This window comes from Ovis canadensis, chromosome 22, assembly GCF_042477335.2.
Source record: "Ovis canadensis isolate MfBH-ARS-UI-01 breed Bighorn chromosome 22, ARS-UI_OviCan_v2, whole genome shotgun sequence".
In the NCBI taxonomy this organism is placed as follows: Eukaryota; Metazoa; Chordata; class Mammalia; order Artiodactyla; family Bovidae; genus Ovis; species Ovis canadensis.
This window is the reverse complement of record NC_091266.1, coordinates 31,011,136-31,038,309: the sequence shown is the minus strand read 5'-3', so window position 1 is coordinate 31,038,309 and position 27,174 is coordinate 31,011,136. Positions and strand designations below refer to the sequence as shown.

Below are 27,174 nucleotides of genomic sequence, written 5' to 3'. Positions count from 1 at the left end.
TGGTTTACTAATACAGCTGTATAATTCAGAGAAACTGTAAATCAAAATTTCTTACTTTTGGCAAACACCAGGTTGTGCTGGTTAGTTGTAATAACAGAGTAAACCCTCTACATTTTTGAGCAGTGTGTCCCTCCTAAAATCCCTAGGACTCAAATACCATAGAGTATGTCCTTTTACCTCACAACAGGATGAACAATCAAGATGGGTTGCAACATAGGCAGAAGGCTGGGTTCACTCATTTCCTAAAACCAGTTTCAAGGTAAGTTCCAGATTTTATGCTAAGGACCATGGGGTGGGGTGGAGGCTTAGAGTCAAGGCCAGTTGATAAAACCTAATGAGACCAGCCTTGCTTTCCATCTCACTCCTCTGCACGGTTTCATCTTGACTCTAGCCAGTTAGACTAGTAACTCGATTTTAATGACACAGAAAACCCAACCAGAGGCTTCTCTGGTGGCTCTCTTCTCTTGACTGACGGAGCCAGTCAAGAATCCGCCTGCAATGCGGGAGACCTGGGTTTGATTCCTGGGTTGGGAAGCTCTCCTGGAGCAGGATATAGCAACCCACTCCAGTATTCTTGCCTGGAGAATCCCCATGGACAGAGGAGACTGGTGGGCTGCAGTCCATGGAGTTGTAAAGAGTCGGACATGACTGAGCAACTAAGCACAGCAAAGCCCAAACAGATGGCAAAAATGCCCATTAGTTGAGACAAGTTTGATTATGGTTTCTAGAAGTTTTTTTAAAGTGAAGGGAGCATTGTGCATTTGTTGTAGACTGATTATTTGATTTCAAAAGAAACCTGTAGTACTGTACAAACAGCATCAACTTGAAATAGCCTGAATGCTGCTGACAACCAAACAGTGATTCTTTTAGCAATAAGGCTTTTACTTAAAACTTCCAATAACATGAAAGCTGTGTTGTGTGTTTTTGATACTTCTTAAAGTACACAAAGAAGGGGGAATTATTTTATTCATTTTTTTTATGGTGAAAATGTCTCAAAGCAAAGATTAGAGGTTTTAATATGTTTTATAATTTGAAGAAAAACATCAAATTTGAAGGTCATTAGAAAGATAAAATTTGGATTTTACTTTAGAGGAACACATTTCATGTGAAAAGTCACAATTTGCTTCGTGCCAAGAACAAGACGAATCCTTTACACTTACATGATAGTCTTAAACAGCAAGGTTTTAAAAATAATTTACATTAAATGGCAAGTTACATGAAATTCTGGCCTATTTCAGGTATTCAGGGTATACATTTTCTTTTAAGGAGATTTGTTTTCAAATAGTGAAATAGAACCACTAATGCTTCTAATCTGCAAGCAATATCAAGAAAGCTATGTATAATAAATACATAGGTACAGTGTCAGTACAAACCTCGTAAAATAAATAAACACCAACTCAGTCTACTTTTGCGTTAGAAACATGGTTAAGTTTCTTACTAAGATGCCACAACTCAGTAGATACGTTATTCTAAATTCATTTTGTAGAAACCAAAAGTCTGTGAATATAAGCAATAAACATAAAAAACCCAACATCATTCTATATGTAAAAAGAAACACTATAGAGGAGTTCACAATGGTACACAATATAGAGAGTAAGTTGCATTACTTTTTAATGAGTCCTAGAGGACATATTTACACCTGCAATGCCCCAAAGCTTCCAATTCTTATCCATAATAGGTATGACTAAACTAGCCTGCTTGATTTCTTACCTCTGTGCATCTTGTTCCCAGTTTTCTAAGTCAGGTCAGCGAACTGTGGCCCTTGAGCCAAATCCCAGCCTGCCACCTGCTTTTGTGTGGCTGTTGAACTAAGAATAGTTTACATTTTAAAATGATTTTTCAAAAAATCCGAAGAGGAATATTTATGCCATGGGAAAATGACATACCATTCCAATTCCACTGTCTTTAAATAGTTTTCTTGGATCACAGCCACGTTCAGTCATGTATGTATCGTCTATGGCTGCTTCTGCATTAAGCTGAGCCATTGCTACAGAGACCGTTTGGCCCATAAGAACGAAGATATTTACTGACTAGCCCTTTACAAAAGTTTGCTGACTCCTGTTCTAAGTCAATTATTGCAAGCTTAGCGGTGGTTTTTCCAACTGTTGACGTGTAAAATGGCAGTCTGCTGGGCTTCTTTGCTTCATTCAGCAGGAAGCCAGTTGATAGCAAGCCCTGTACCATTTTGCTTGATCTCAGCGTAGACCTTGTATCAAGAGTTCAGAAATCATAAGTTTCCAGTTTCGTTTATGAAAATAAGGGAATTATATTTGTCTCCATTATGTTCCTTCTTGATTTTAACTTCTTGCCAAAAGATCTTCACCTGTAAAGTTGTATACATAGGCTTATTAGTATTAATATCTTCAAAGTGAAGCAGCAGGAACAATTCACAGTGTAGCAAGGTTTAGGGGTGTTAACCAACAGAAACCCACAGCTCTGGTGGCTGGGTTTGAGGCAGAGAATATTTCCTATAAACTCTTAGTGTTAGAACGTGATGTTCCTGGGAGGTGGAACATTAGGCTATTTCTGCCCTGGAACACCACATTCTTTAGAAAGTTTTTTAACCACAATTAAGCTGTTCAGCTTTTCTTTCTTTTTTTTTTTTCTTTTTTTAAAAGGTGGACTTCTTTCAACTGGTTAAATATATTACTTAAGGTAAATAATTACTTGTTTAGAAATTCTTAGATTATTATTAGGGGGTAACTCTTGAAAGTTTAGAGGTGAATATTTCAGAACAAATAACATGAAATATGTTGCTCATAAAGCAATAACAATACTAAACTTGTTTTCTTATGAGCATATACAGAAAGGCCCTTCTTTTTTCACAAGTGCTCTTTCTTGGAGACACTATTTGTAAAGTTAATAATATGGGACGTATATTACCATATATACGTCTATGCACCAATGGCTATTATTCTTTCAATAACTGTTAAAGAGAACCTTCCCCAAATTTAGGGAAAGAGGTCAACTGACTGATTATGAATTTCTGCTTATGATAGGAAAATTGAATCCAAAGGCAATCATCTAAATCACCGCCACCTTCCCTATTCTCATAAAATATAAGCAACTAGTAATGCTCATTAGAGCAAGCACATTATTTTGAAGTCAGATTTCTAATGGAGTTGTATTACGTACTGATTAATCTTCTGGCACAGGCAGGGCTCTTTCTCTGCCAAGTGTAATTTCACTCTATCATTAACGGAGGTTATAACAAAGAGGTGGGAGGTGTGCATAACATTTTCACATGTATAATTTATTTGATGCTAAGTTCTTGATATGGAGAACAATATTTGAAATTCTGATCATTCTCTTTACTGTGTGCTCATAGACCCACTACCATGATGAGTAATTTTCCAAAAGCTGGAGAGGCTCAACATGGTGCTTAGTCCTAAAGCTCACTTAGTTCTTAGAGAAGAAGGCACTGTCTCAGTGACACTGTCACTGAGAAGGAAAGTAAGTTGAGTCTGGAACTTTAAGATACCAGGAAATTCTCTGGTGGCCCAGTGGTTAGGACTTTGCACTTTCACTGCCGAGGACCCGGGTTCAATTCCTGGTCAGGGAACTAAGAGGAAGGAAGGTGGTAATAAAGATAACTACAAAAAAAAGGGTAGGGTGTGGAATGCCAGAAGTACCAAAAACAGAAAATGGGTGCTGAGCCTTCTCAGAGTCTGGAACAGCCCAGGGTTTCACTCTTCTGTGCAGATTCAGTATTATCTGATGCTGTATGATGTGGACTGCTGCCACGGTGCTGAGGTTTCTTTCTGGTGAGTCTTTGCATACAGAACCTAAATAGCCCTGATGGGATAGTGGGGTGTGCAGAAGCTCTGGAGGAGGTGGTTCCCTGGGTTTCGCTATGTTTGTTTTGAAAGAGCTTTCTTTGTAAGTGTATCTGGGGCACCAGTTGTTTTAGGAGGTTGCTTCTTAAACATCGGCTCAATATGGGCTCTTGTAAGTCAGATTTGGCCCCATCAAGAGGTATCAGTAAATTCTTTTAATTGTGAGCTATAATTTTATATAAGAAATACCTGATTGTGATGCAGACAGATGATGCCGCTGTGTAATATAAGCAACAATGCCTTCACCATGCTGTTGGTCTCTCAAGGATTTTAAATCTTAGAACTCTATGATGGAACAGGTGAAAAGAGGGCTTTAATAATCCCTTGAGTTCTTTATTCAGGATTTGAAATATATCAACTGGAATTCTATCACCTCCACTAGCTTTGTTCGTAGTGATGCTTCCTAAGGCCCACTTGACTTCACATTCCAGGATGTCTGGCTCTAGGTGACTGATCACACCATCGTGATTATCTGGGTCATGAAGATCTTTTTTGTACAATTCTTCTGTGTATTCTTGCCACCTGTTAATATCTTCTGCTTCTGTTAGGTCCCTACCATTTCTGTCTTTTATTGAGCCCATCTTTGCATGAAATGTTCCCTTGGTATAATTTTCTTGAAGAGATCTCGTCTTTCCCATTCTATTGTTTTCCTCTATTTCTTTGCATTGATCGCTGAGGACGGCTTTCTTATCTCTTCTTGCTATTCTTTGGAACTCTGCATTCAAATAGGTATATCTTTCCTTTTCTCCTTTGCTTTTCACTTCCCTTCTTTTCACAGCTATTTGTAAGGCCTCCTCAGACAGCCATTTTGCTTTTATGCATTTCTTTTTCTTGGGGATGGTCTTGATTCCTGTCTCCTGTACAATGTCACATACCTCCATCCATAGTTCATCAGGCACTCTATCAGATCTAGTCCGTTAAATCTATTTCTCACTTCCTCCGTATACTCATAAGGGATTTGATTTAGGTCATACCTGAATGGTCTAGTGGTTTTCTCCACTTTCTTTAATTTCAGCCTGAATTTGGCAGTAAGGAGTTCATGATCCAAACCACAGTCAGCTCCTGGTCTTGGTTTTGCTGACTGTATAGAACTTCTTCATCTTTGGCTACAAAGAATATAATCAATCTGATTGTGATGTCAACCGTCCGGTGATGTCCATGTGTAAGTCTTCTCTTGTGTTGTTGGAAGAGGGTGTTTGCTGTGACCAGCGCGTTCTCTTGGCAGAGCTCTGTTAGTCTTTGCCCTGCTTCATTCTGTACTCCAAGGCCAAATGTGCCTGTTACTCCAAGTGTTTCTTGATTTCCTACTTTTGCATTCCAGTCCCCTATAATGAAACGGACATCTTTTTTGGGTGTTAGTTCTAGAAGGTCTTGAAGGTCTTCATAGAACTGTTCAACTTCAGCTTCTTCAGCGTTACTGGTCAGAGCATAGACTTGGATTACCATGATATTGAATATGCCAGCAAATTTGGAAAACTCAGCAGTTTCATTCCAGTCCCAAAGAAAGGCAATGCCAAAGAATCCTCAAACTACCACACAGTTGCATTCATCTCACACAGTAATAAAGTAATGCTTAAAATTCTCCAAGCCAGGCTTCAGCAACATGTAAACCGTGAACTTCCAGATGTTCAAGCTGGTTTTAGAAAAGGCAGAGGAACCAGAGATCAAATTGCCAACATCCGCTGGATCATGGAAAAAGCAAGAGAATTCCAGCAAAACATCTATTTCTGCTTTATTGACTATGCCAAAGCCTTTGACTGTGTGGATCACAATAAACTGGAAAATTCTGAAAGAGCCAGCTGACCACCTGACCTGCCTCTTGAGAAACCTGTATGCAGGTCAGGAAGCAACAGTTAGAACTGGACATGGAACAACAGACTGGTTCCAAATAGGAAAAGGTGTACATCAAGGCTGTATATTGTCACCCTGCTTATTTAACTTCTGTGCAGAGTACGTCATGAGAAATGCTGGGCTGGAATAAGCACAAGCTGGAATCAAGATTGCCGGGAGATATATCAATAACCTCAGATATGCAGATGACACCACCCTTATGGCAGAAAGTGAAGAGGAACTCAAAAGCCTCTTGATGAAAGTGAAAGAGGAGAGTGAAAAAGTTGGCTTAAAGCTCAACATTCAGAAAATGAAGATCATGGCATCCGGTCCCATCACTTCATGGGAAATAGATGGGGAAACAGTGGAAACAGTGGCTGACTTTATTTTTGGGGGGCTCCAAAATTGCTGTAGATGGTGACTGCAGCCATGAAATTAAAAGATGCTTACTCCTTGGAAGGAAAGTTATGACCAGCCTAGACAGCATATTCAAAAGCAGAGACATTACTTTGCCAACAAAGGTCCATCTAGTCAAGGCTATGGTTTATCCAGTGGTCGTGTATGGATGTGAGAGTTGAGAGAGAAAGCTGAGTACTGAAGAATTGATGCTTTTGAACTGTGTTGTTGGAGAAGACTCTTGAGTGTCCCTTGGACTGCAAGGAGATCCAACCAGTCCATCCTAAAGGAGATCAGTCCTGGGTGTTCATTGGAAGGACTGATGTTGAAGCTGAAACTCCAGTACTTTGGCCACCTCATGCGAAGAGCTGACTCATTTGAAAAGACTGTGATGCTGGGGAAGTTTGAGGGCAGGAGAAGGGGACGACAGAGGATGAGATGTCTGGATGGCATCACTGACTCAGTGGACATGAGTTTGGGTGAACTCCGGGAATTGGTGATGGACAGGGAGGCCTGGTATGCTGTGGTTCATGGGGTCGCAAAGAGTCAGACATGACTGAGTGTCTGAACTGAACTGAACTAAGTTCATTAAGAAGCTAAGTGAAAGAAGAGATCTATGTTTGGTTTCCTCACATGGCTTTTTAAAAAAATTCAGGTTCCATTTAAATAGTTTAAAACAATGAAATTTACTCTGTATGTGAATACCAAGCAGTGAGCTGGCAACCAAAGGCATGATTACTTCAGGCTGTTATGTCATTTTGCTTTCTTTTTAATCATCACAACTTGCATGCCAGATTTTAATGTTTTCATTGAGTCAGAAGAAATGGAGGTTGTTCAGGCTAAATCAGAGCTAAATTAGAAGAACAACAAACTAAAAATCCAAAGAATGAAAACAGAACGACCCACAGCAGTCCTTTGAGAATGTTCATGTGAATTACCAGTAATTAAGACAGTTCTATGTCTGATGAAATAAAGCTACTGCAGTTTGGGCAAGTTTGTTGTCCTCTTGTCGCCTTTGGTTATCTACAAAATAAGGAGATCTGAAATCATCAGTGCTGAAGTCGTGTGTATCTTCAAAGCCCCCTTTCTCTAGGGTACCATCCCTACCTGCCTCAGGAACATCCTCCTCCAGGAAAAGACAAAAGAAAGTGTACAAACTTATGTCTTAGTATAGGTGACGCTGCAGTGACTCAGGATACCTGGGTAAACCGTGCCGTCTTGCTCACTGTCGGTAGTCTATGGTGTCACTGGAAGGCAAGCCACCCACAGGTTTCTCTTCCTTGTTTTGGACGTTTTCTGAGGCTAAAACCTGAGAAGGTGATGTGGGCCCTCGGGGCTGTTTAGTCTTGGTGAGTTTCTTGAGTTCGCTTGCAAAAGAGATGCCTTTTTTTTTATCTTCTCGAGATGCCTGTGGAAAATGAGAACCTTCCCTTAGTACTAGGTTAAAGAGACTGTATCAGAGAGAGCCCTTCGTTGTTCTCTATCTAGTAGGTAGAGCTTTTTCAAAAGGGGAACCCCCCACCCCCCAGCCACCTCAGGACTGCTTACACCCAGAGGGAAGACATTTCTTTCCACAAAGTAAAAACAGCCAAACAACATTCTTTCCACTAGTGTCCTTGACTCGGGAACTTCCTTCTGGCTTTCACTAGCTCCTGAATTTGATTATACTGTAGTTATGAAAATCAAATAGAGCAAAATAACCTTGAACTTTACCTGCACCTGTTCCTTTAGCTTAAGGATGAATTTTCCTGCACCTTTCCACTTGCTTTGAGCTTGAAACACACACTCCTGATCCAAAAGAACGCGCTGGGAGGCCTTTGGGGTGGAAGATTTCCTGTTGGCGGTGTCTTTCACCACCTCTTCCAAAAGCACATAGTCACTCGGGTTGGGGTTGCTCAGGATGCTATAGGAATATTTGGCTTTGCATAAGGTCTGAAAGGTAAGTTATGATCAACAGAATAAAAACACAGGATCTCCAACACTTGCTTCCCTGTAAATGAGACTTTAAGGTGGAAAAATGTCACAGACTTTTAGACAGGGCTGGGGGGTTCTTTTCAGATCATGTCATCCCACTCCTCATTTTACATTTTCACAGTTGTAGCTTATACAAACTTGTCGACATTACCTCATTTAGCTTCACAACACCCATCCATGATTTAGATGTTACAACCCCCATTTTTCAGACAAGGAAGCGTAAGCTTAAGAGGTCAGGCATATTACAGAGGATGGACAGCTTAGTAACAGAAAAAGGACTTGAGCCAGATTTTCTGCATCCACCAAAGTTCATAGACCTGAAAGTGACCCAGACAGTGAGGGACAGAATCTTGACCCTCCAGAGCCTCTCTGGCGCACGACACTGCCTCGTCATATCCGAGTGTTGGATGTTGAAAGCATTTTAAGACTTACCTGGTCTCACTTCTCTTTTTTCTTGAGACTTATCTTTCATTTATGCATTTATTCACTCATCAAACATTTACTATGTCCCAGGTACTGTATATAGTTTGGGGAGTTCAAAGTCTATTAAAGAGACTAATATTAACAAAATTATTGTGCAATCAGTATAGCAAATAGCACTTAAGTAGTGCTTACCATGTTAGGTGTTATACTAGGCAAATGTCCATTATATGTACTTACTTAATGTTCACAACAGCTATTAAGAAAGTGCTGTTACGCTAGCTTCATGCTTCCCTGTGTGGTAGCTTGGCACACAGCATTGCGCTGGAGCCCACTGGAATCTGATGTGTGAGGAATGTGCAAGATAGAAACTGGCAAATGCTACAAATTGGGGTCTTTTTTTTTTTTTTAAGAGAGCCAATTTACCAGCACACCCATGTAACTTACGCACAGATGGTTAAATGTCTTGCCCAAGCTCTCCGAGCTAGTAAGATGTAGGGCCAGGATTTACATCTGGAGCAACCTGATCTAGATCATAAGTGAGCCATTATGCTAACTTCTCAAGCAAGTGTTTAATAAACCACTCCAGGGCTTGGAATGAAGGCAGCAGAGTTCTCTGGAGCCATATACACAGAAGGGGGGAGAGAAGACCAGAGAACGGGAGAGGGTCAGAGAGTCCTACATGTTGTCGAAGGATCCCAGAGAGACGGTCACTAGGTGATGGACGATGACGCTCCCGCTCTGCAGAACCACCTCCTGGCTCTGCCGTCAGGGCTTCCCAGAGAGCCTGACTCACAGCATATACTGGGCAAGTATCGTTGAAGGACCGGATATTTGCCAGCCTTACCAGGCACATGCTGCCTGGTCATGTCCCCTTTGTTCCAGAACCTTATTCCCAGACGGAGCTGGCTGGGGGAGGGCAGGGAGGCCTTCACCTGCTGAATGACGTCCTGCGCAGTGCTGACACGCGGTGCTTTGATGACCGTGCGTGGTTGCTCTGGGGAAACGTCGTGCACCTGGACAAAGAAGCTGTCCTCCTCTGAGCTCAGGAGCATCTCCTTGTCATCTTGTGCAATGCTCTTCTCTTCCAGGTTCTATGTTAAGAAAAGACAAGTCAAGTAAATGATAACGTAGAAAAAGGAAAAATCTAGTAAAAATTTGAGCTGGATCTTGGTAACGTGGAAACAACTTCTTAGCTTGATATCCCATACACTAATTACTATTTCACAAACTATCCTAGAAGGATATACATGTCATCTTAGAAGAGAAAAGTACTGTAAGTTTCTGCTAGTGTTGACACACTGATAAGGTCTGGTCCCAAACAAGCCAGTAGATCTGCTCATGTTTGCTGTGGATTTTGAGTTCACAAATCAGCTAGAGATAAATTTGTAAAAAAAGACAATATGCCATTTTTCCAATTACTAAAATTCAAATGGGCTTCCTTGGTGGTGCTCATGGTAAAGAAGCCGCCTGCCAATGCAGGAGACACAAGAGATACTGGTTCATCCCTGGGTCGAGAAGATCCCCTGAAGGAGGGCATGGCAACCCACTCCAGTATTCTTGCCTGGAGGATCCCTTGGACAGAGGATCGTGTAAAGTTATCTTCCACAAGGGAGCAGCATGGAGACGATGGGGAGGTGAGGCAAGTAAACAGTAGGTAATCCCATCTCAGGCTGGGAGGATTTGGCAGGAAAGTCCTCCAGTCCCCAGCATGCTTCTAGCTTAATCTCATATCATCGCACAGAAACGATGCTAACTAACCAGAAGAATACAAGAATCAGTGTCATTGTCCTGGAAATTCCAACCAGCCCCAGGAACCAGAATTGTCCCTATTGATAGTAAGGTCAAAATGGGTAACTACCACCAGGTGGCGCCAAACTGTAGCCAGGACCAAAATGGACTGGCTCCGGGGGCTTCTCACCAATCAGCTGCACAGCCTCGCCCCCATCATTTCATTGTTCTTACAGTTGTGATCCCTAAGATTTACATACAGCTGACGTGTTTGGATTCCACTCATCAAACTATGTGTGAGGGGGAGAGAACTATTTTCTATTTTTATTACATAAAATGAGACCGTAGTACATACACTGTTTCATAACTCATTTTTTCTCTACTTAAAAGGCTGTGATCAGGGACTTCTTCCCTGGTGGTCCAATGGTTGAGACTTCACCTTCCAACACAGCAAGTACCGGTTTGATCCCTGGTCAGGGAGCTAAGATCCTACATACCTCAGGGCCAAAAGCCCAAAACATAAAACAGAAGCACTATTGTAACAAATTCAATAAAGGCTTTTAAAATGGTCCACATCAGAAATATCTTTTAAAAAAAGATTGTGATTATCATTTCATGTCAGCTTCTAAAGATTTTCCATAGTATGTCATTGCACTGATTACAATATATTTAACCAATTGGAGAGTGGGGTTGGGTGGTAACTCACATGACATAATTTATAATCCTGAAAGCCAGGATGTAGGTAAGCAAGACAGAAAAGTTCTAAGTTGCCATATAAAATATCACAATGACCATGCACTACAAATGTTTCTAAGCACTCCTTAGAGCCTTGCTAAGTCGCTTCAGTCGTGTCCGACTCTGTGTGACCCCACAGACAGCAGCCCACCAGGCTCCCCTGTCCCTGGGATTCTCCAGGCAAGAACACTGGAGTGGGTTGCCATTTCCTTCTCCAATGCATGAAAGGGAAAAGTGAAAGTGAAGTCGCTCAGTCATGTCCGACTCTTAGCGACCCCATGGACTGCAGCCCACCAGGCTCCTCTGTCCATGGGATTTTCCAGACAAGTGTACTGGAGAGGGGTGCCATTGCCTTCTCCACCTTAGAGCCTTACTCAGAGCTTATTGATTTTTAAGCTGTTTTCAATCACATTAGAAGCCACAGATTATGACCATAACAATAACCCTCATTTGCATATTCCTTTATAGTTTACTAAGCATTTTTCTACATTTTGTCTACATGTTTGACTTGAGTCTCATAATTTTTTGAGCCAAGCAGGGTAGTTTCTATCGTGTGTGCATGCTAAGTTGCTTCAGTCATGTCCGACTCTTTGTGACCGTATGTACTGTAGCCCACCAGGCTCCTCTGTTCATGGGATTCCCCAGGCAAAAATACTGGAGTGAGTTGCCATGCCCTCCTCCAGGGGATCTTCTCGACTTAGGGACCTAATCTGGGTCTCCACCGACTTCTGCACTATAGACTTCTGCATTGATCCTTTACTGCTGAGCCACTGGGGAAGCCCAGTTTCTATCATAGATTTTGCAAATATGGACATAGAGGTTTACAGAATTCAGATGATACTTTGAAGGTCATTTATCTAATTTGTCAGAGCCAGGTTTGTCTCATTTCAAATCCAGAGGCGTCAGAGGAGAGCATATTGACCATAGGAAGATACCTAACAGCTTGAGAGCCCAGGAAACAACAAAATTATACAAAGCAGACAGGCAGGATCAGAGGTCAAAGACAGCAGCTTGGGGACTTTTAACATACAGACAAACTGCTTACATAGCTTCCTAGTTTCACAGAGTAGACTAAGTGGAAATACTTATAGCCCAAATCTATCAATTATACCAGCCTCTGCTTCCATTCAGTAAGTGCTGAATTCATTTAGTCAATCAGTAAATTCGTATTGTGTGTCACTGTGCAGCTGGTAAGCCTAGATACATGAAATATGATTTGTTATCTTTTGAGACATATTTCAGTCATTTCAAAACTTTCCTCTCAACAAGGCATATAAAAGGAGACCTCCTTGCTACATTATACTCATCAGAAAATGCTTGTTAGCCTTCCGCTCTACTATAGCCTTCTCTTTCCAAAATGCTTCTGTTCCACCAGCCTTTATTAAGCATTTATTCCTGACATCTCTACTGCCTATTGTCGTATACGTTTTAATTGCATACGGGGCAGCCCTGGCCTCCCAGTCCTTCCAACCCTGTGATGAAGACCCATCGTGACACTCGGCAGTCCGCCCATTGCTGCTCACTGCCTCCCATGGTGCTGGGCATGGAGGACCCATGAGCACTGACTCACCTCCAGCCTGGGCAGCATGGGGTGGTGGAAAGAATACTGGCTGGGAAGCCATAAGACTTCAGTTCTTTCCACTTCTCACCCTGTCATAATCTAACCTCTCTGAACCTGCTTCCTTTGTGTAGAATGGTTTGCATTATATCATAAGATGATTCAAAATATTGGGTGCTTGAGAGCGTTAAACACTGTAATCATGATGCAATAAATATTAACTTTAATATGTTTAAAAATTCACTGAAATTGTCACTTCTAGGATACTTTTTGGGTTTTTTTGGCTAGGCCATGCGGCAGGCAGGATCTTATTAATAGTTCCTGGACCAGGGATCAAATCAGTGCCCTCTGCATTTGGAGCATGGGGTTTTAACCACTGGACTTCCAGGGAAGTCCCTACAATACTCTTTTACATGTGACAATTAGAAATAGGAAAAAAAAATTAGAGAGAAATAAAAGATGGCTTCAAAAGCCAAGGTAAGCCCTCTGATATTTTCTTCTACAGCTTTTATGATTAGAATTGCTTCTCCGCCATCTTAGTACTTTGTACCTGTCTGATGAGAAGACGCTAGGGAGATAATTACATTTCTTGGCTTACAAGAAGTGTCCTTTTATGATCTAAGACAAGGTTAGGAGGGAACACAGAGGCTCTGGTTCCTAGAGAAGCTGGAGGGCAGTGAGGCTGCAGGCCATGTTCATAGTTACGTAGAGAGTGAAAAAATAGCACACGATGCTGAAATGGGCTCTTTATCATCTCTGTGTTCTAGTAAGCATGGACCAGCAATGGGCATTTTATGAGTCCATCTCCTTTTCATGCCCCCAAGAGGCAGATCATGTGCCTAGAACAGGGCCTGGCACAATTAGGTGCTCAATAAATACTTGTTTAATCAGATTGCTGAACTGCTTCAACTGCTTTATTGTTGATTTATCATAAGGCATTATTATCTATGTAATGACCTTATATGTCATTTTTAAAAATGGCAGTCAATTAGTGGGCTGATATAAGTCTATTAACTGAGCGACTTCACTTTCACTTTTCACTTTCACGCATTGGAGAAGGAAACGGCAACCCACTCCAGTGTTCTTGCCTGGAGAATCCCAGGGACGGGGGAGCCTGGTGGGCTGCCGTCTATGGGGTCGCACAGAATCGGACATGACTGAAGCAACTTAGCAGCAGCAGCATAAGTCTATTAAAAGAAAAGTGCTCCATCAGCAAACCCCATTAGGAGTCCCCCAGTCTGGAGTCAACAGACAGTACTGTTTCCATTATCAGAATGATCATGGGAATATTAGGGACCATAATATAATCTGCAACAAATTCAGACCAAAGCTGAGAGGTTATTCTTACCTTGTGTAATCTTATGGAATATTTTCAAAGAAATGCTGTTGTTTCATGAATTAACAAAAAAACTTTTTATTAGCTAAAACTTGAACAGGCACTAATGGGAGGGCAACCAACCCCCAAATGCAAAATGCCTACAGACCTTCCATTACACAGTAGTGACCCTTACAGCAAGGTCTTCACACACCCAGGTAAAACACTGGACGCTACACTGATGACATGCTGAAGGAATCCTTTGAGTTCTTTCTCCCTTTGTTTCCTAAGGGATGATTTTTAAACCAAATTTCTATAACTTAACCTTCTGAATATGTGCAGAAGAATAAAATCGATTCTCCACATTTACTTAAGACTATAAAGCAAGTTGCAGTGACAAGAAGTTCTGAATTTGAGGGAGGCGGCCAGTGGTGAGGTAGTGAGTTACATACGAGCTGTTACTGTGTAGGCTGCCCCAGGACACACTTACTTCCTGCTGGGTTTTTAAGACAATCCTGCCAACATATCCCTCTTCTGGAAACCAGCTGCTTAAAATCTGCATGATCTCTTCTTCTGGACCAATGGCTCTCTGGAATGGTTGTTTCCTACATTCATTCTTCTCTTTAGATATGAAATATTTTTCCTCCATTAAAAAATAGTCTGTGGCAATAGGTTTGGTATCTTGATCCATAACGAGAATCTAAAGAAAGAGCAAAGGCCAGTTTAGGCACACTTCTGAAGAGCAGCAAAAACTTTAAACCCAAACAAGTCTACTCTCTTGGGGTTCAGATAAGTTTGATTTGCAATTTATAAATGAAACCTACCCTGCAGTGTTGCATAACTCTTTCTGGAAGATCTTAGAATTCTCTTACGTCCAAAAAGAATTGTTTATGTTCATTCTGGGCAATGAAACAATTTATTCATAATTGCCAGCCAGCAAAACTGTTTTTCCCACTGATGGAATAAGAGCTCTTAATGAATTAAAAACTTTAGGTTTTTCAATCTATGAACTTAGCTCTTTGTAATCTTGCAACACAAGACCAAAGGCAAAGAACCCAGTCCAGCTTTTACCAAGATAATCTCCCATTCTCACGTTAGAAATAATCATCTTCTAATCTCATCTGATCTAAGTTCCTGGGAATTCCCCTTTCAATAAAGTCTTGACAGTGTGCCTAGAGGCCTGTTTTCTCTATTGGCTACTGACTCTGACAGTTGAAATGGTTGAGACCAGGCTGGGGAGCCAAACAGACTTGGGTCTGAGGCCTGTGTTCAGTACTTACTGGCTATGAGATGCTGGCCAAGATATCTGACCCCATGGACACTCAGTGTCCTCATCTATACAGCGGAAACAGTAAGAGTAGCAATTTTGTTTCTTAATTTTGTTTCCTTTTATGACTGAGGCACTGACTGTAAAATGTAACCCAGGTGCATCGGATAACTTAGAGCCTGCCAGGCTCCTCTCTCTGTGCGTTCCCCAGGCAAGAATACTGGAGTGGGTTTATTCTCCAGGGGATCTTCCTGACCCAGGGATCAAATCCAGGTCTCCTGCATTACAGGCGGATTCTTTACTGCCTGAGCCACCAGGGAAGCCCTGGTAAATACTAGACATTATGATAGCTACTCTTACTGACGTATTCTTTCACATGGTTTTCTATTATCCAGGTTACTGGCAAAAGCGGAACTTGGAGTGGCCAGAGAAGGCTGCCAACTTCCGGCATGGAGCAAGCAAACATCCTTCTCAGGCATCCACTCGACCGTGCGAGCATGCAGTGACCAGAATCAGCACTTGGTGATTGATTGGTCTCACTCAGAGAAGCGGAAGGACCTAGGGATGGGTTGGCAGTGGGATAGAAGATTCTCAGGAAGACTCTGCTCCCTTCACCCCAGACCTTGGTCTCAGGTTGATGCTGGACTGTGGATTTTGTGGGGCAAGGCAGCTACCACTTCAGCAACAATTAAGGGCATGAAGCTTCCAGGAGTAGGTCAGTTGACACTGTCACCTCCATGAGATGGCCAGCATCACTCCCTCTCCAGTCCTGCTCCACAGCCCTGGGATTACTCATGTGGACAGTAATGTGCTGCTTTTTATGGGTGGTCCATGGAAATGTTTCCTTACTTTTCATCATCATATTTTACACTGTCTCCAAAACCCCAAGAGTGCTTTGTGAGAGTAGACACCAAAGTTCAAAAACAAAACAGCCCAAACCTCTTGGTAGTATCTGTTTTATAATCTATGAAATTTGAGACTTTGAGCTGCTTTCTCTGATACTGAGTCAGCTGTAAAATGTTGGACAAGATGTTAACCTAGAGATGCCTCTCAAAGAACCATTTCTTAACTATAGACTCTGAACTTACTTGTTGGAGAAGCTGCTTTGCCTTAGTGCCTCCGTTTATAGAGAAGACAGTAAAAGGCTCTGGGCCTGGGACGCCATGCACTGTGACTCTGTGACTCTGCAAGCATTTTCTTTCTTCTGTATTAAACATCTGTCAAGGAAGATCATAAAGTTTCTCATTCATTTTCATTCTCATGTTTCTAGGCTACATTAATACAGAAGTGCTAGTTCTTAGAAGTACACGCAGGGACACATGCAAAATAAGGCCAACCTTTTACAACCAGATGCACCTTTTTGTGGTTTTAGGCAATGGTGCATGTTCCTTAACAGTCTAGTAGGAATATTTCACAGCATACCACCAAAAGAGCAATTTATTTTAAATAACAGTGTTTCTTTCCATCATATTTAGGGGACTGATATTGTCTGAAATGTATGTCAGTCCTTACTTGTGAAGTGACATTCAACAGTGTCCTCGGGGCACTGGGCTAGAATTTCGATGGTAAAATGATAAATAAAATATTCTGGCCTCTGGGAGCTTGCTGTCCAGGCACACAAATAATTGTAATATAAAAAGTATTTTTGTTAGGAAGAGTTGGGGAGCTGTGTAACTCTCAGGTCTTTGAGCAGTTTGTATACTGAGATAGATTCATTCATAAAATACAAAATAATTTATGGAAGGCTGACAATGAAACAGACATTATGCCTGGCTCTGGGGTTTTGTAGAGAAATAAGACATCCCTGGCTTCAAGGTGGGGGGCTTCTAGAATAGAATAGCTAGAAGAATAAGTGGACAACCCAGAATGGGACACTACCGTCTAATTCTTGCTCTCAGGTACCAGGCAGACCATCCCTGCTTCCCAGGCAGGGAGGGTAACAGGCAGGCACCAGGCAGAGGCAACACCCCTCTCTCCTGGCCAACATGCTATACTCAACCTCCATCACTTTTTGAAGGGAGAATGAGGAACACCTAAGAAAACAAGGTGAGGGACAGAGAGAGAGAAGAAACCGTTGCGGTGAGGGAGAGAGAAGCAGAGGAGAGAGCAGGGCTGCTCAGAGGTGATGGCGGCAGCAGTGACGTCGGCGCCACCGTAAGCACAGAAGGCAGCTTTTCAAAGGTTGTTAGGACTATACTGAAGTATAAGATGGGTGCAACCAGACTTCTCTGCTGGTCTAGAAGTTAAGAATCCACCTGCCAATGCAGGGGACACAGTATCGGTCCCTGGTCCGGGAACTAAGACCACGCATACGGCAGAGCAACTAAGCCCAAGCACCCAACTACTGAAGCCCGTACGCTAGAGCCTTTGCTCCCCAACAGGAGAAGCCGCTGCAGTGAGAGGCCCAGGCACTGCAACGAAGAGTAGCCCAGCTTGCTGCAACTTGAGAAAGCCCGTGTGCAGCAACAGAGACCCACTGCAGCCGCACCCCCACCAAAATAAACTTCCAAAGATCGGCGTGGCTGTGAGCAGACTACTAAACATGCAAAGGGACAATGGACGGACACCCTTCAATTTTTCAAGAGCGAGCACAGTGGAATCAACCAGTTAATCAAAGCAGAATTCCTTGTCGCGGTAAACAACCCTGCATTACTAGGGTAAGCATTGGTCCGACGGTTCTCAAACTTTTAACCGATGGACCTTACCATCAGTTCTCAAATTTTACCAATGGACCTTAACCAATGGGGAACTTGTTAAAACCTAGCTTCTGCAATGGTGGGCCTTTTTGCAGTGCTCCTCTCCCATTCCCAAGGGTGCAGGTGCTGAGTCTCCTCAGGTGCCAGGGTACTGCTGCGCATGCAGAATTACCTGTCGCCAGCAGTGCCTGGCTGTTCACCCAGTCCTGCTCGCCTGTGACATCTGCTTCTGCACTACTGACGAAGCAAAGGATTTTCCTGGTCTAACCTGAACCTTCTAGAAGTATCAAGATGCTTCCTAGCAGGCTTTGTGTAATTAGCCTTTTCCCTGTGTTGTTATTTTTGGCTCACTTCCCTGGCAAGCAGTATGGCGCTAGATGACGAACTTGGGTTTATAGCTGTGTGACCTCAGGTGTACTCAGCACTCCCCTTCCTTTGTAACATGGAGATGATACTAATAGCTATGTCAGGAAGTTAGTGAGGATCAAGTGAGTCAGTATATGTGTAAAGTGCTTAGAATGTGTCAGGTATCAGCCATTGTTTTAATTATATCCATAGCCACCTAATCTATGATCCGAATGGACCACATTCCTGGACCACAAGAAAGCCTGCCTCTGGTGTAGCAATTCCCACAAATATGCTGAGTGAAATATAACTTAATTACCAGAGAGGCTGGCACAGTATTACCAGAGGAATTTTCTTCCATCCTCCTGCTGTTTATGAATAAACTAGAGATTTCCAAGACTTCATTGTGGAGATTTCGCAGCTGAAGATGTCGATATCCTGGAACAATGCAGAATTGGGAAAAGCTTGTTAGCCATGCATTGCAGAGCTCTGCAGAGAAGATCTCCCAGGGAGGTCAGTAAATGACAGGGAGAAATAAGACCTTTAGATGGGCAGGGGTGACAACACGCAGGTGACCAACAGATGCCTTTTCTCCCAGAGCGCTGCCCCTGGGGACCGTTTGGGGCCACTTAGTGGTTGTAGTTACCTTGCCAAGTGCTGTTTTTAAACTTAGATTCAAAATGAAAATTTTAAACTTAAACACCATATAGTAGGAAAATCTGATCATTCTTGTATCAAGTCCTCTAGAGTCACTGTTCTGCAAATATTTCCTCTTAGAACAGCTTTAGTGGTAATAAAGTGTTCCAACAATAGAGAGTTGGTTAAAGAAGTTACAGTGTGAGTGTTTGTACAAGTATAAAATACAATAATATGCAACTCTATAAAGTAACAAAGATGTATATCTATTTACCTGATAAGTTGTTCACTACATATATTAGTGAAAATCAGTAAGTTGCAAAACATTAAGGTTAGTAGGAAGACTCTTGTTAATATTTATACACATGGGCAGAGAAATAAAGCCTGTAAAATATCTACACCAAAAGTAACTATCTTGAAGAAATAGAAAGATGGATAATTTTTTTAAAAATTGTTCTTCTGTACTTCATCATATTTCTATAATAACTGTTAGGAACTGAATGGTGTCCTCCTAAAATGTGTGTGTTGAAGCTCTAAGTCCCAGTACCTCAGAAGGTGACTGTGTCTGGAGATAGGGTTTAAAGAGGTGATGTTGGGTCATGATGGTGGGGCCTAATCCAACATGACCAACGGTCCTTATAAGAAGAGGGAATCGGAAGGCAGACACGGAGAGACACCAGATGCTGTGCACGGCGACCAAGGGACAGCCCTGTGATGATACAGTGAGACAGTGACCCTCTGCAAGCCAAGGAGAGAGGCCTCAGTAGAAAGCAAACTTGTGGAAACCTTGATCGTGGGCTTCTAGCCTCCAAAGCTGACAAAATAAACCTCTGTTATCGGAGAAGGCAATGGCAACCCACTCCAGTACTCTTGTCTGGAAAATCCCATGGATGGAGGAGCCTGGTAGGCTGCAGTCCATGGGGTCACTAGGAGTCAGACACGACTGAGCGACTTCACTTTTCACTTTCTTCACTTTTCACTTTCATGCATTGGGGAAGGAAATGGCAACCCACTCCAGTGTTCTTGCCTGGAGAATCCCAGGGACAGGGGAACCTGGTGGGCTGCCGTCTATGGGGTCGCACAGAGTCGGACACGACTGAAGTGACTTAGCAGTAGCAGTATGTAAGACACCCAGTCTGCGGTATTTTGTTACACAGCCCGAACTGACTAACACAGTCAGTGTTATGACATAACACAGTGAGTATGACCATGTGCTACTCACACAATGGAGAAAAGAAATAGGAAAAAAACAACTAAAGAGCAGGGGACTGTGACATGCTGGAGGAGCTCAGAGGCTGGCAAAATGTGCAGGAGGAAGCATGTACTGGGAACTTGATACTCAGATGAGATCAGCAGGGGCATCCACAGAGCTTGTTAGAGAGGCATAATCTCAAGCCCCAGACCCACTGTATCAGGATCTGCATTTTATCACCAATAGCCCAGGTGACTTGATTGCACATCAGTTTTGAGAAGCAGTGCACGGACATTCTGGACAGGTGTGACAAGCTGACGTTTCCCCAAGGGCCGTGGCAAAGCCAACAGACAGCAAGACAACAGCTCTAATTTTTGCTCAGGATTCTCCACCTTCCCTGCTCTGCACCCAAACCCACCCTTGGCTTCCCACAATGGCCTCCCACCAGGCCTCGACTCCAACCTCAGCCTACTGAAGCCACCAGCACAATCCAACCCTCCCTGCTCTTGGTTTCCTCTCCTTACAACAGTTCCAGCTTTAAACATACCAGGGGTGCAGCGGGAGCTATTGGGGAGGGATATATGGGAATAAGAACACAAGGACCACTGCTCCTGAAACAAACAGGCAGAGGTGGCAGAGGCCACATTTTATAAGAGATGTTGTTAATAACCTTGGACTTTAGAATAACGTAAAAGAAAAATGTCTTTTGAGGTATGCTCAGTGTTCAAATTTGCATTATCTTCTTCTGCCTCTTATTTTACCTTTTTAATATGAAAATTTCAAACATACACAAAAGTAGAGAGAGGCGTGTCATGGACTCCAGGCACCCATCACTCAGCTACAATGATCACGAACTTTTGACAGTGATTCTACCTCGCTTTAGAGCCTTGAGGGAGATGATTCTCTGAGCAGTGACCACCGAGCTGTTGTTCTCCACGACAGCAAAACGAAGAAATACGAGATCTTCGAAGTGAACCCGGAAAAGGAACTGTTCGTTCCACATGGGGTTCAGAGTATTGCGGTGGATGGGTTTCGTGCGGAAGTGGCAGCTGTCCAGGGCCATGCCCAGCACGTCGACCTCGATACACGGGCTCCCCGTGCTGTTACTCGGGCACACGTTCTGCCCCGAGACAACCTGAGGGGAAGAAAGCATCAAAGTCACTGGGGTTGCAAAAGAAACAGATGTCACCACTGAGCCTCACTGCTTCCCTCTGCAGAGAAAGACAAAGAACCTTCTGGAATGGACCAAGTAAATGATTAACAAGGCTGTTAAAAAAAAGAGCGAGAGACTGGAATCATGGGAAATTGCATGACTGGAATCATGGGAAAGTCTATTTTGTCAACAGCATTCACCTAACTATAACTTTTCAACTGTCAATATACTGAAACATCTTCAAAAAGCCACACAATTAAGATGAAATTGTTTGTCAAGAAGTTGAGAAAAAAAAGACCTTAAATGTGAAGCCACAAATGTGTTACTAAAATTCTCTTCAAAGTGTTTTAGGTGTATCTTTTATAACTCTGAAATGTTTTTGTTAAATAGTTAAGTTCTGGGTCAAGTCACAAGGAAGGCTGTTAGAAATTCGTAGCCTTCTATCAGCATGAAGCTATACTCAAGTCTAGCAGAAATGGTCACACAGAAAAGCAGCTACTGCTCTCCTGCCTTAGGGAAAGAGGAAATGCAGGTTGGTGGTAGGATAATCTGTGAGGTGGGATTTCCCGGGGGGTGTGAGGTGTGGTGAGCAGACACTGCTTGGCATTCCTCCTTGGGAGGGAAACAGACGAGATCTAAAGATGGACCAAAGGATAACTTCATCACTCCCTGTCTTTTCTAGCACCCATTCAGTTTTTTGGTTGTGTCCTCAGCTAAGAGGGAGTGGGAGAAACTGGAAATAAAATTGAGTAATGAGCTACCAGGACTCTGATGTTACGGGCAGTCTGTGTAGTTCTGACAATTAGTTAATTAGACAATAAAAGGAATAAGGAAAGGCCAGGAATGACTGTAAGGAGGGAAGATGTTTAATTGATTTGTATGTTGATGCCTGTTTTACTTTTTATAAGAGCCTATTAGAGTTTAAGATGACTTGCGTTAACAAGGACCTCAGCTTTTATGGGGTGCACTGAGAGTTATGATTCTGAGGACCCTGGAAGACAGAATTACCATCCCAGCGTGGAGGTGGAAGTGGGGGAGAGGGGTCATCACTCTGCCTTCTGGGCTCTGGCAAGTATAATACCTGCTGACTGTGCATCTAAACCCCAGCTGCTGCCTTCTGAGAAGTCAAGAAATTCTTCTGGGAACTAAATCTGCACCAACAAAATTGTGATATGAGAGTTTTGCCATGCTTTGAAATCAAAAGCAGTTCATATTCAGTAGGGCTTAAACACCTTCTTATATTCTCCTGGGAGCACAGGGGCCAGACTTACAGTTAAGGAATAGATGGCAGGCTCCATGTTGTCCAGGTCTCTTTCCAAGGGGGAGAACTTCTGATACATGGAACAGTTCTTGTCCCACAGAACTGGGGGTTTCAGAACATAACCGCAGCCACCATTGGCCTCAAACATGGAGGCATTTAAATGTAAAGAGAGATCTGTAAAATAGCATCACTCGTTATTTGGTCGCTTAAGTGTCATCCTACAAACAGACTTTACCGATTTTCTCTAAACTTAAACAGGAAGAAGAGAGAACTATCCACGCACTCCATAGATTGAGTGCCTACTATGTGTCAGCTCATGTTGGGCACCAGAGATACAATGGGGACCAAGACACAAGATACCCACAGTCTTCGTGGAGCTCACTGTCTATGAGATATGCTTCATTTCCTGCTTCAACCCAGGAGCCGTTCAAAAAAACTCCTGCCACTTAAAACTCCTTTTGCAAGTTAAAATTTGCAACATCCTTTCAAAAACTAATCTTTGAAATACTTCATTTTATACTGAATTTTAGAAAGGCATCATGGCATTTTCTTATCTCCAAACACCAAAGCATGCAGACAATCGTACGACTAATTCTTGCCTTTTCAAACGTTAAGATAAAATCTTAAGAATCCAAGAAAGACCAGAAAAGAGCCAAAGAAACATATCTTTTCCTTGAAATCTCAATTTCAACTCATAAATTACAGTATTTCTACCTCTATTTTTAAATTGTAGTTAAGTATGAAAAAACAATTATTATCACATGTGATTCACATTATGTCTACAATCCCCTCAATAATACACTCTGGGAACCCTCACAACAGCTTCCAGTCTTCTGTTGCCAGATTTCCTTTGGCAGAGTTGTCTGATGAATGGCTGGATCCCTGCAAGGTTTGGGGCTTGTACACACCCAAACGCTCATCTGATGGCACAAGTTTGCAGAAAAGCTGCATTCCAAGTGAGCAAGAAGTTTATGAGATACACCTGACAAGTGTCCCGTCTGGCAGATTCCTTCCATGTGCAGAATGAACTCTGCTACCTGGACCAACATCAAGGAAAAGTGTGGCAAGTAAGCCCTGCAGAGTGATGAGAAGTTGGCCTCTCTCTCCTTGTTGTGTGAGTAAAAAAATTTCCCCATAAGTGGGGTTGGCCAGGATTATTTGCAGGCATTTCTGGGGTCAGATGTCTTACACACACATCAAAGCTCCTTGAGCCTCTGTTTCCCTTATCAATAAAATTAGTGCAGTGGATGCTACCAGCCCCAATGTGCCTGATTCACTGGGGACCACGGTCTTGCCTGCAATGGGAGGAAACTCTCTTCCCAGGCTATCCTGTGACAGAGGAGCACAGATGTGGGTGGGGATAGGTCAAATGATCAAGCCCCGTTCTAAGAACTTGTGTGTACTAGTGCCTCCCGATAACCCAAGAGGTAGATTCTTTTCATTTTTCTCATTCTTATAGATGAAGAAGCTGAGGTATGATAAGTGAAAAAGTCCAAGGCATCTAGCTAGCAAGAAGTGAATGATAAGGTTTGAACCCAGGCAGCCTGACTCACAGTTCCCTAATCTTAAGAACTGGGCCATATAATGTGCATCTCGCAAGGGTGTCATAAAGATAAGCGGGATCATGTGCAAAAATCCCTACCCCAGCCTCTGGCACATAGAAGGTGCTCAATAAACAGTAGGTACTGAATCGTGATTACGCTGTCCACACTCATTTAGATTTGAAGTCTGATTTCATCGGCACTGTGTCTATCTTTGTAGCTCTGCAAAACTTCAAAGCACTTTTTCCTAACTGAAATCTCACTTGGTGATTTGGTATGTAAAACAGATCCACATGGAGCTGCTCAGTTAGAATAAAAATGGGGCTTAAATCTAGCCCTCCTACTGCCCCCTAGGGTGATCCCCAAACTTCAACTAGGGCTATCGTTTTAAAACCTCTGTTTTAACCAAGAATGAACGTGCACAGATGTATGTAACTCCATCAACCCTCTTAGTCAATGCATGGGATAGCACATTAAGCATTTCCTTTACCTTTGTGTCCTTCTAGTCATTAAAAACCCTGTGTGAAGTTGACACATTCTCATAATCATTACGCTATATTTGGGGTCTGAAAAAGTCATCAGAAAGTGTGTGACGATCATTCAGGAAAGCACAATAAATATTAATAGAAGTTTTTCTTTTGACTTGGGGCTGCATTTCTACATACTTGTAGGTCCTGGGACATGAGGGAAGAATCATTCTGACCCAAATGGAAAGAACTTTGAGGGGCTGTTGCCTATAATAACCAGGGTCTGCATATCAGGATCAGGTCAGTTTCCAAACTTAACAGCTGGTTTTGTTGAGTGTAGACCTGGGATACTCCTGGTTTCAGATCACTGCAGACCTTCTTGGAGTTGATGGAGCCATTAGAAACCTTGGGAAGAAGTGACCCTAAGTCCATGGACATGCCTTTGGGGCACCAGGGTCCCCTGAAATTCAGGAAGCTTAAGGCAAATGACCCGTGGAACATATTTGGATTATTACAAGGGGTATGGGGAAGGGGTTATTTGTTATTTGGTTGGGATATTTCATGGAAAATCAAGCATTCCCTAACCCAGGAATTTTTTTTTTTTTTTCCCAAAAATTGAAAAATAGTGATTCCAATGTTGACTCTTATCTGTCTGTTTGGACTTGAAATTCACCTGGCAATACCTAGAAGGGATCTGGACCAAAAATCAAGAATGATAGGTTCTGCTGAGGCTCATAAAGACAGTGTTAGCTCAGCACAACATGCATTTATTGAGCACCTATTGTGTGCAAGGGATTGAACTAGGCTCTACCCCCAGTGCGCGAGACGACCATTTTTACAGATGAACTGAAACTGCATGTAGTGTGAGGTTCGTCCAGCGTGGAAGAGGCTCCATCATTACTGGCTGCACTGGATCAAGAGAGGATCTGTGGCAGCACTCCCTCCTGGGTTGGAGGATGACACAGAGAAACTTGGGGATCAATTACATGACATAGCCACCTGCATCCCCTGAGTGAGACAGCTGGAACACGCACCCCAGCTTGATTTGGGAAAAAGGCTGAGCCTCCAGGGATGAGTGGAGGCCAAGCTGCAGCCTCCGTGCGTGCTTCCAGACCACGAGGAGGCCTGAGGAGGGCCCCATTCCCGTGTCCCCTTCAGCTGTGGCTCCCTCTGCCATCAGTGGAGACAGTGTGTCTGCACCAGCCTCAGCACTTCAGGAGGAAGGACACGTCCCAAACCAAGTGCATTTCCATTTCCTTGAGAAAACCGTTTAGCTAGTTATTTCAGTTCACTTAAAATATTTCTGTATCATCTCAACCAAGGGCGCCAGTGGACACAAGGCTACAGACAGGGCCAGAGATATAAACCCACAAGCCACTTGGGACAGACTGAAAAGAAATTTTTACAGCTTTGAAAATATTTCACTATTATTTCCACTTGCGAGTCCAAATCATACTGTTTTCATAACTTATCAAAAATACTTAATGAGAGCTAATGTTTGTGGAATGCTGTCTGCACTCCAGGCACTATGCTAAATATGGTATTTCACCTGCATTATCTTATTCAATTTCAACTGAAAGGAGCAAATGTAAAAAGGGCAAGAAAATATGACTGATGTCTCTAACCAGGGTTGGCCACAATTGGGCTCTGGTGGCGCCAGTGCCAGGTGGCTGGCTGATCCCAGAGCTATAGCTGTGGTCTGACCTTGGCTGCAGACAGGGTTACACCGTGGTGGATGGGTCAGCACGGTTGGTTAGGATCTGATTCAGTGCACGTGAGAGGAAGCTGCAGGCTGCTTGACTGTTCAAAGGGAAGAATCTGATTTTTGCAAGAGCTATGAGGAAATGTTCCTCATCTGCTCTTTCTTCATCTGCTGTTGCTCCCCTCCTCCCCTCACATCTAAGTGGAACCACAGCGCTTTATCCTCTAAGCTCTGAGAGTCCTTGAATTTCTAAGTCATTCTGTGACCCTGAGTAACTTAATTGCTGTTTGTCTTGGTTTGCTTATCTGAGAAATAGGGATTATAAAGGTTCCTACTTCTTAGGGTTGTTTCAGAGATTAAATGAGATAACAAGGGTCAAGAAGGAGCATAGGCTGCGGCTGTTTAGTCTCCCCCTTTGCGACCTCATGGACTATAGTCCACCAGGTTCCTTGGTCTAGGCAAGAACACTGGAGTGGGTTGCCATTCCCTTCTCCAGGGTATCTTCCCGACCCAGGGATCAAACCTGGGTCTCCCACATTGAATGCAGATTCTTTACCACCTGAGCTACCAAGGAAGCCCAGAGCACAGGGAGCAGCACGCAGTTAAAGGTGGCTTGTACTCTGGAGTTTCCAGCCTCATCCGTTATCCCCAGCGAGCATCTCATGGACAGAGAAGTACAAACACTGCTATCTCTGTTCATATAATTCACAGACTTGTGTCCTTTGCATTAGCTGCTCGCTGAGCGCTGACCATTCATCTCCATTTCAATCTCAAAGAGATGAGAAGAAGCTAAAATCGTATTAACTTGCAAAGTGTTTGGAAAGACCCTACTACAAGAAGAAATGAGAAGAACTGCAAGAAGAAGAAATGAGCAAGACAGTTACTGCTGCTGCTGCTAAGTCGCTTCAGTCGTGTCCGACTGTGCGACCCCAGAGACGGCAGCCCACCAGGCTCCCCCATCCCTGGGATTCTCCAAGCATGAACACTGGAGTGGGTTGCCATTTCCTTCTCCAATGCATGAAAGGGAAAAGTGAAAGTGAAGTCGCTCAGTCGTGTCTGACTCTTTGCGACCCCATGGACTGCCGCCTACCAGGCTCCTCTGTCCATGGGATTTTCCAG

General features: G+C 43.0%; 1 protein-coding gene and 1 non-coding gene across 4 annotated transcripts in view; one reads left to right on the top strand and one right to left on the bottom strand.

Moving 5' to 3' along the window:
• Positions 1 to 1,059: 1,059 nt before the first annotated feature.
• Positions 1,060 to 27,174, bottom strand: part of PLCE1 (phospholipase C epsilon 1) — a 369,052-nt gene continuing 342,937 nt past the window's right edge. For all 3 annotated transcript variants that reach the window (XM_069568060.1, XM_069568061.1, XM_069568062.1), the window contains 9 exons: positions 22,356 to 22,519; positions 20,805 to 21,066; positions 18,423 to 18,541; positions 16,151 to 16,279; positions 14,286 to 14,495; positions 9,392 to 9,550; positions 7,776 to 7,994; positions 7,262 to 7,470; positions 1,060 to 2,323 (listed from right to left, as the gene is read on the bottom strand). In XM_069568060.1, the coding sequence (XP_069424161.1) occupies positions 7,285 to 7,470; positions 7,776 to 7,994; positions 9,392 to 9,550; positions 14,286 to 14,495; positions 16,151 to 16,279; positions 18,423 to 18,541; positions 20,805 to 21,066; positions 22,356 to 22,519 (1,448 nt within the window). In that variant the 3' untranslated portion in view covers positions 1,060 to 2,323; positions 7,262 to 7,284. The remainder of the gene's footprint in view (positions 2,324 to 7,261; positions 7,471 to 7,775; positions 7,995 to 9,391; positions 9,551 to 14,285; positions 14,496 to 16,150; positions 16,280 to 18,422; positions 18,542 to 20,804; positions 21,067 to 22,355; positions 22,520 to 27,174) is intronic.
• On the top strand, positions 3,490 to 3,562 carry TRNAE-UUC (transfer RNA glutamic acid (anticodon UUC)). Its single transcript has one exon. It is a non-coding gene; the product is annotated as a tRNA-Glu (tRNA).